The following is a 7,960-nucleotide window of genomic DNA, read 5'->3' on the forward strand; positions in this document are numbered from 1 at the left end:
TAGGTATGTTGTACCTAACTCAGATGCATTTAGTAAGCTCCCGCGATAAGCGATAAAGATAAGCACGATAACTTACCCAAAACCCAACAATCCTGGTCCCTGAAAACGGGAATGAATTGGCATTGCATGGCCGCCATCATCTGCACCATTTCCCTCTTTCCATGTCCGAACCTGACACAAGACGACCCCTCCAAGATCCAAGGACCCAAGAACCCAAGGACCCAAGAACCCAAGGATTCTTTCTACATGCGTGTCGCAGGACGGCCGCCGTTCCGTTGAGTTCGTCACGCGACGATCGTTAGACTCTTGTCGACGTGTATGGAATTTGTACCATTCCCGCTCTCGTTCCTTGTTCCCCAATTATCTCTCCGCCAACGAAGAACAGAATATTATCGTCGATGCTCGTTTCGAATAAGAACACTTACCTAGGTTAAAAGGTATCTACCTACTGTGGATGCATCCATATCGTCCCAAAGACCAACACCACCTTACGAAACGATCCACCATAAACCGTCAAGAACGGGAAACCCAACCATGGCGCTCATATCAGTCAAGACCATCTTGACATCCCTCTGCCTCTTCCACATCACCCTAGCCTACTTCTTCTACACGAATCCCAATGCCATCTCCGACCAGGCTCTCGTCTACGTGTTAGGCGAAGCCATGGGCATGGTAAGCTCTTCCCCATTTATACCCTTCCATCGCAACCAACAAGTGCCTAGCGATCAAAACCACTAACAACCAACTCTCCAACAGCCCCAGACAACCGCCTTTGCAAATCCCAACGCCGTATCCTCCCTCCTCGGCGTCTTGCTCCTTGTAATCGGGCTTTCCGACCTACTCACCCTCTCCCTCCCCGAAGAAGTATGGCTGATCCACTACTGGGGCGCACAAGCGCCTCTCCGCATCATCGTATTCGCCTCGCTATCGCTATTCGCATATTTCTCGACGCCAACCGCCGGCCGGTCCGGAGCAAACCGCCTATCGCACCCCCTAACACCTCCCTCCGCATTTATCCCCGGCGCCGTAGCTGGCGGTAGCGACGGCCTGCGCAACCGCGTCTTCTTCACGTTTGCCTTCCTCGAGTTTCTTAGTTGGTTTTGGGTCTGGGTCACGCTGAAGGAAGAGTCTGCGACCTTTCTCTCCCGAAAGAAGAGGAGGGGGAGTAGCAGTGGTAGTGGGGTTTTGCGGTAAATGGGCTGAAGACTGTAAGGGCAAGGGAAGTCGGTTGTGACATGCTTGCGAACGTGGATAAACAAATGCACTATTCACATTTCGACGTGCGTGGCTTTCCGAGTCCATATCCTGAGCCCTCACTTGCGGTAGCTTTATTTTCTCCCTATTTCATCCATGTTGTATTGTGTGGCGGGTTCTTTAGAAGCATATTTTGGCATGGGCATGGGCATAGGCAGAGGTTTGTTAGCATATCCGCAGCATCGGGTTAAGGCTTGCAAATTGGATTGAAAGACTGCTAGACAGAGAGATATGAAGGCATGGAAGATACCCTTTTTTTTCTTCAGTGGATTAGTTACGTTGCGGAGTACCTATCTTGAATGGCGGTATCGTCTATATTATGAATGTATGGTTACTTATGTATTGCCTATTAACAACCGCAAGTATCTGTACAAGCTATCGCAACTTTTATGCATGGCCTTGTAGCAATACCGCATTATGCCTAAAAATACGTTGGCTAGAGTTAAGACTCTATCCCCTCCCTTCCATATCTTCACTCCCAGGTCTACCCCTTTAGATATCCTTGATTCACAAGATTTCTCCGGCTCAAATGTCAAGATCCAGAAACCATATTGGACCTATACATGATCTCCAAGCTTTCGAAGAATGCCACTCAGATATAAAGGAGGTGAATAGAGATATGCAGAAATGTTTCGGAACCGTAATTAGAACCCTCGAGGCAATAGAGTGAAGCCCGATCGTAGTAAACATTGAGATGAACAGGACAGGGGGTAAGGTCAGTCGAACCTGACGGCAGTCCAACCCTTCATGAGCTCACGCCAAGATTCTCCAACCTTGTCAGCCCATAGTTCACCGTTCGCCTTCGGGATGACAGCTCTAATCTTGCTAGCTACCTCCTTCTTGAATTCTGGGTCGTCATCATAAACCGCAGTGTAATCGCCAAACACCCAGTCGCATAGTCGATCTCTCCAGCCGTCCACATTGCACAGGTAGTCCTTAAGCAGCTTAATGCGAGCTTTGATCGTGTTCTCCGACTCGACGGCTGCGGCTGCCATCTTCTTAAGTTCGGGCGCAAGCCACGCGAGTTCAGCCGATGCGCGAGATTTATCAGTATTCTTGAGTTTCTCAGAGATGCTCGTAAGGTAGTTTGTTGTATACTTGACGGCTAGAATCGATTCGCGTAACATGCCCATAGCATGGAGAGCTGCAAAGCCGTGGAAAGCGTAAATCTTAGAGTGGATATTCTCAGGTACTTCTAAGAAATCTTTGGTTTGGCCCTCAAGGCTGTCTAAAATACCCCTGATAAAGAAGCGATTAAAATCGCGGGTTTCATTGGTAGATGCCGAGAGAAAACCATGTTTGAGAATGTTCTTCATCGCGTTCGCGAGTCTCCATATAACCCCATAATACCAATACTCGGGCGTCGTGAAAGAACCCCGTACAGATTCTTGTAGCTTTCCTAGCTTGATTTTCTCGTCTTCCGGGAGCCCCTTGTCACCGATGGCTAAGAGAGCTCTCATTTCCTCCTCCAGATGGGAACTAGTAGCAAATGCATATTTCCAGTCGGTTTGTGCAACTTGGCCTGCCTTCGACGGCTTGTACTCCTTTGGCTGTACGTAGCAGATAAAGTCAAGAAAGCGCTCGGCTATTAACCCCGCATGAGCGCGACCACCCTAATGCCACGATTAGTATCTAGTTCACAAACATGATATCAAAAATCACAAACTGTTGGGAGCGGTCCATAGTTGACCAAAGCAGGAATGGGTTGCGATGTTTCACTATCTGGGACTGCAAAGATTCCGTAGTCGGTGATGTCTCGGATCATATGGCCAGGCATCAATTTCCCTGTCTAGTCAGCATTTTCAAATCTTCTTAGCATCGGACAAGGAAAAACATACGGACAAGAGGCTGATCTTCTATGGGAGCCTCGATCTTTCCTGCTTTCATTCGCAGGCCTCGGCGTTCTTCCACGACGGCTATAACAAGAGTGCAGCTTGCGGTTTGTTTTTCGGCATGCCGGATCATTTCCTGAATGCTGGAATAAGTTCCCATTTCCAGAGAATCCATAATTCTTCTGGCGGTAGTAGTCATAAGTCCCCTTGTGAAATGTACAAGGAAAGGTTCGATAGGATTATCGCGACTGGAGCCCGTGATGAACAGCCCTGGGGCGATAGATGATATCCGATCGACGAAGAGAAGACCTAGAGAATCCAGGAGGGCATTTTTAACATCAAAGCGATCCCACAGAACCTTGGCCCGGGACACACAACCCATGAGAAGGTACAGCTTAACAAGCAAAATACGGTGCGTACTGCTAACAGATGGCGACGTCGTTAAGCATGATTCTAGCCATATGACCGCTTGCAGGAACAGTTGGATGTTCGCACGGTATAGAGAGTTAGTTCCCATCGGCGGAGATTCGGTAGCAAGCCCTGAGAGCCTTAATAGGCATACAGCTCCGATTACTGCAATATCTGAGAAAGGGTTCTCGCTTTGACTAGATATAACCTTCTGGCGAAAGCCGTCATCTTCCATGCCTGCCTTGTACGCGTCGAGGGCATTAATTGCGATGGACTTGAGACAAAATGCACAGGTCCCCCGTTCAATTCTTTCATTGCAAAATACACAGCCAAGTATGCTGCCTGTTGCCACTGCATATCGGATCCTCAAGCTTAAGGATGTTAACATGAAGCGTTGTAAGGTATCATCGCACTGAGATGTCAAGGTCAGTAACATCGTACAGTATGAATACTAGTAGAGTTTAGTAGTTACCTTGATGCTAGTAGCACGAAGAGATGTAATAAATGCGGCAACCTCTAGCTTGCTCAGCTCAGGTATAAACGATAGCGCTTCGGCGAGGCAGCGAGACTCGTTATAATGTTGAATAACATGATTCGTGAGGTTAATGACCCGCGTAGTATAGCCATCAGATTCCGGGTCGGCTGGCGATTCTCGTGCGATGAGGATGGATAGAGAGAGAATGCTATGCGTTCTTTGGAAAATAGGCTTCATGCTTTCTGCTCGGGTTAATGCCTTAATCATCTTATCGACCAACTGGCGAACCTGTTTAAGGGCTCTGAGGTGATGTTAATATTGACGATTCTATGTGTGGAATGGATAAACTTACCGCTTCCTGTCGGGCTGGCGTTTGGCCGCTTGAAAAATGGCTGTAAACAGCCCATATTCACAGCTTGCAGATATGTAAGATTGGTCCTTCAAGGTCCGCGAAGGCCTAGCCTTTTCTATAGCCCGAACCAAGTCTTTCTTGGCTGACGAGTCCTTAGATTCAGTTTCTGCTAGCTTCCGCAAGCTAATAACATTTTCGTTGTCTTCGATGGTCGAAGCTTCGGTCTGGGCTATACGAGTGGCTTCTTCTAAAACCTCCTTTCCGATTTGAAAGATGTCATCCCATGCGCAGTAGGTCTGTAGATAACTTAGAGCTATCCAGTAGGGTTCCTGTTGGCCAGCTTTGAGGAATGCTAGGGGGCTATACTCGGGCCTCCTAAAAAGCTCTAAATTTTCTTTTGGGCTACAATGGCTGATTCGAATATTCAGCCACAGCCAGGCTTCGGATTCATTATAGATGACACGATCGTCGTTACCAGAAGTCTAATAATTACTAATAATCAGCGTTTGTCTCCATAACTGAATTTTCTATATCGAATTCTTACCATAGTCCGGAGGTCAAAGGCTTTGTCGGCCTGCGCTTTTGCAAGCGACGCGAAGATCTTTCTGCTACCCTCGGGGCATTCATCGGACAACTACTCAGGTCAGAAAATTAGGCTCAAAAATAGACAGGCCGCGAGAGTAAAGTCTTACAGAGTACTGATGGGTGGCTAGTATATACCGAAATAAGAACTTTCGGTCGCTGGCAAAGTTCTTGTTCAACGTTGCTGCAATCTATATAGGTCAGTTGATAAGTTTGATATCCGGGAGCATAGAAGGAGATTACCTGTTGAGCATTCTTCCAATCCGAATTCCAGACACAAGCATCGAAACATCGAGTGCAAGACTTCTGGTCCTTCGGAAGGGTCTTCACCAGCCTTGCGCGGAGCACGCCGATGGTTTCTGAATACTTAATATCGATCCGAGAGCAGGCAAACTCGTACAAGTCCAGCGTATCGACATCAGATACGGTAATGTTGTCCTTAATCATCCTCTCAACTTCGACCTTTCCCGCACTACGGTCGGCAACATTGTCACTCTGAGATTTAGCAGCAATCTCGACGGCCTAGAAAGAGGTTAGCTACGGTACAGGTAACAGAAAGCATACATGGCTTACTAAATAGTACGGGTCTTTTGTAGTTCTATAACGCTGCCTTGCTAAATTTGCAGTGGTGGTCCATTGCTCTTCGGCGAAGGCAGTCAGTAGACTAACGGGGCCGGTGGGTTTGAGATTGATGGGCCTCGGGGTGGGAGGTATTAAGGGAGGCTTCATGGCGAATGTGGTAGTGGTAAGTTTTGTTTTTAAATTGTGGTGGTATGTTTTATTTCTGCAACTTTCCTTTTGTGGTGGTGACTCTAAAACCTACCTCCCAGGCATCTACTTTTATGTCAGGTAAGTTAGATAGGTTAGGTAGGTAAGTTGTTGCAAGAGCTTCTAAATGTGAGGTTTTAAGGTGAGGGTCTTCAGAGAGAGGAATAAATGACAGTGGGGTATCATTGCAAGTTGCATGTATGAATCGTCTCGTAGGAGACCGAAGACCGAAGACCGATATTTACGTCGTTTGGACTAATGTTACCGGGCCATCGTGAATGTGCTTATGATTGTTGCATGTTGTCTATAGCATCTATAAAGCACCCTGCCTCAGCATTCCCCCCCCCCCCATTGTTCGTATTAGCATTCTGCCGCTGAAGTGGATTAGGGTTCCTTCTAATTATTGAAATTGGTAGGCGGTGTGCATTAGTGCGCCCGCCTGTGACAGTAACACTCGCCTGTGCACTTGCCCTATATAAAGATGGTAATACCTTAGGTTAGGTACCTAGATACACTAGCGCCTGCCATGTTACGTTCATTAGTACCTACATGTAGGCCCCAATTCACGCTACAGTTCTCGGGGATTAGTAATCGACGTAAATCCATTACAACCTAACCTACGGCATATACATTTTTATGTGAATTACACCCCCATATTCTTTTTACATGCACGTAGCCTTTGTGTCCTCTGTTTTACAGCTATTATTACAAATATTCCTTATATAGGTACCTAGGTAGGTACCTCAGAGGTAATCAAAGGTAGCAAAACTATAAACCAGCTCAGGCCCCAAATATCAATTGATATTGCACAGGTGGAAATGTCTGCCCGCATTCAAGACTTTCATGTAGACCTCAAGTCTAGACTATGGACCAAAGAAGATGCTTCCACCTTCCCTCTTCCTTTTATTGGTCTTCCAGAAACTAGGTTAGAAATATTGATAAGCCTGAGGTAGATTTATAAGTTCTCTTACCCATTCCTTTTTACAGGCACGGTATGCCCTAGGCGGAGTCTCACATTAGTATGGCCATATTTTCTACATTCGTCCCCCGATCTCATTATCACTCTCATACCCTGGGGAGGCACTCACTCAAAATAGTCGGTGCACATTTGCCTATCTCCTCCATTCCGGTTCAGACATCGGATACTTTTCGCTGCCGCCTCTTGACAAGGATCGAAGAATTCGCTCTTGGATTTACTGTCGTAACCTCAGTTAACAAATGCCAATTAAGCTTAAAATTACCATAGACCTACTTCTCAAACTTGCGCTTCGTATCTTTATCCCATGGATCTCCGCTTGGTTCAGCTTGAGAAGACATGTTGGACCATTAAACGTGCGGGCGTGGTGTGATGATGTAGGTAGGTATTGAAAGCTTTCGCGTGGGCGCTGTAATGTTCCTCAAAAGTACAGGGATTAGGGTCCACTGGGTTTGGATATATATGTACATGTACATAGGTACCTATTTATGTGACTTAAGCATGCATTTACAGGTCACCAGGATATCCAAGACTATTTAGTGGAGATGTGTCACACAACTAATACGTATTAAATAGGCGTTATATAAGGTTTAATTCATTATATTTCTAATAATTTAATTAATTAAGGTAAAATTATAAAAACGCGTATTACACCGCTATTTTACATAAAATTAAAAATTTTTAAATTACTTAATATAATTAATTAATTTAATATATCTTTTTAAATATTAAACAAGACTTAAACGTCTTAGCCTTGGATCAAGCCTTATTAGACCTGATATCAAGGACTTTTAAATGATGACTGATGAAAAAGAAAGGAATGACTTGTATTAAAAGTGGATGATACTATGTAAAATGGGTGTGTGCGACCATAAATGGTACTTATACTAAGAATATAATCACATGATCAGGGTCAAGGTCACCTGATACACCAGCACTAGTTTAATATATAAGTTAAAATATAATAATAATATTTTAATATTTAATATTTAAAAAATAATTTAATATAATTAATAAATATTTAAAAAAAGGTTAAATTTAAAATTATTATTATTAATAATTAAAAAATTAATTAATAAAATTAAAAAATTAAATTAAAAACTTTAAATTAAGTTTATTAAAATATAATTAAATATTAATTTGTTAAAGGAAATATAATTAAAATATATAAAGGTAGTAATTTATTTAATAAATTAAAATTTTAATTAAAGAAATAATTATAAGTTATTAATTAAAATATTAAAAAATTAATTTTATTAATATTTTAAATAATATATTTTAAAGGTGGTAAAAATAATTATAAATAATTTAAA

The 7,960-nt window shown here is 43.8% G+C and overlaps 3 protein-coding genes across 3 annotated transcripts; 1 reads left to right on the forward strand and 2 right to left on the reverse strand.

Annotated features, from left to right (window-relative positions):
• Positions 1-436: 436 nt before the first annotated feature.
• On the forward strand, positions 437-1,384 carry F4813DRAFT_320181 (increased loss of mitochondrial DNA protein 1). The gene is made up of 2 exons (XM_049240983.1): positions 437-672; positions 757-1,384. Exons 1-2 carry the CDS (start codon positions 535-537, stop codon positions 1,192-1,194), a joined length of 576 nt encoding a protein of 191 aa, XP_049094402.1. The 5' UTR covers positions 437-534; the 3' UTR covers positions 1,195-1,384.
• A 476-nt stretch (positions 1,385-1,860) lies between these two features.
• On the reverse strand, positions 1,861-5,780 carry F4813DRAFT_320153 (N-acetyltransferase B complex non catalytic subunit-domain-containing protein). The gene is made up of 9 exons (XM_049240982.1): positions 5,477-5,780; positions 5,147-5,425; positions 5,014-5,094; positions 4,866-4,955; positions 4,322-4,803; positions 3,967-4,270; positions 3,093-3,906; positions 2,921-3,039; positions 1,861-2,867 (listed from the first exon to the last, which is right to left on the reverse strand). The coding sequence occupies exons 1-9, from the start codon at positions 5,630-5,632 to the stop codon at positions 1,971-1,973; spliced, it is 3,222 nt and encodes a 1,073-aa protein (XP_049094403.1). The 5' UTR covers positions 5,633-5,780; the 3' UTR covers positions 1,861-1,970.
• Positions 5,781-6,124: 344 nt separating this feature from the next.
• F4813DRAFT_377961 (cytochrome c oxidase-assembly factor cox-23, mitochondrial) lies at positions 6,125-7,112 on the reverse strand. The gene is made up of 4 exons (XM_049245302.1): positions 6,924-7,112; positions 6,760-6,867; positions 6,643-6,670; positions 6,125-6,582 (listed from the first exon to the last, which is right to left on the reverse strand). Exons 1-4 carry the CDS (start codon positions 6,986-6,988, stop codon positions 6,535-6,537), a joined length of 249 nt encoding a protein of 82 aa, XP_049094404.1. The 5' UTR covers positions 6,989-7,112; the 3' UTR covers positions 6,125-6,534.
• Between the last annotated feature and the right edge of the window lie 848 nt (positions 7,113-7,960).

The sequence above is a fragment of the Daldinia decipiens genome (genome assembly GCF_022478715.1).
Source record: "Daldinia decipiens strain CBS 113046 unplaced genomic scaffold F4813scaffold_71, whole genome shotgun sequence".
Taxonomy (NCBI): Eukaryota; Fungi; Ascomycota; class Sordariomycetes; order Xylariales; family Hypoxylaceae; genus Daldinia; species Daldinia decipiens.

Coding starts and splice junctions, on each gene's coding strand:
- F4813DRAFT_377961 (XM_049245302.1), bottom strand. CDS start 6,988: ATGTCTTCTCAAGCTGAACCAAGCGGAGATCCATGGGATAAAGATACG. Junction 6,868..6,923: donor ACGAAGCGCAAGTTTGAGAA/GTAGGTCTATGG, acceptor AGGTTACGACAG/TAAATCCAAGAGCGAATTCT. Junction 6,583..6,642: donor GTGCCTGTAAAAAGGAATGG/GTAAGAGAACTT, acceptor AGTTTCTGGAAG/ACCAATAAAAGGAAGAGGGA.
- F4813DRAFT_320153 (XM_049240982.1), bottom strand. CDS start 5,632: ATGAAGCCTCCCTTAATACCTCCCACCCCGAGGCCCATCAATCTCAAA. Junction 5,426..5,476: donor CAAAAGACCCGTACTATTTA/GTAAGCCATGTA, acceptor ACCTCTTTCTAG/GCCGTCGAGATTGCTGCTAA. Junction 2,868..2,920: donor ACTATGGACCGCTCCCAACA/GTTTGTGATTTT, acceptor TCGTGGCATTAG/GGTGGTCGCGCTCATGCGGG.
- F4813DRAFT_320181 (XM_049240983.1), top strand. CDS start 535: ATGGCGCTCATATCAGTCAAGACCATCTTGACATCCCTCTGCCTCTTC. Junction 673..756: donor TAGGCGAAGCCATGGGCATG/GTAAGCTCTTCC, acceptor ACTCTCCAACAG/CCCCAGACAACCGCCTTTGC.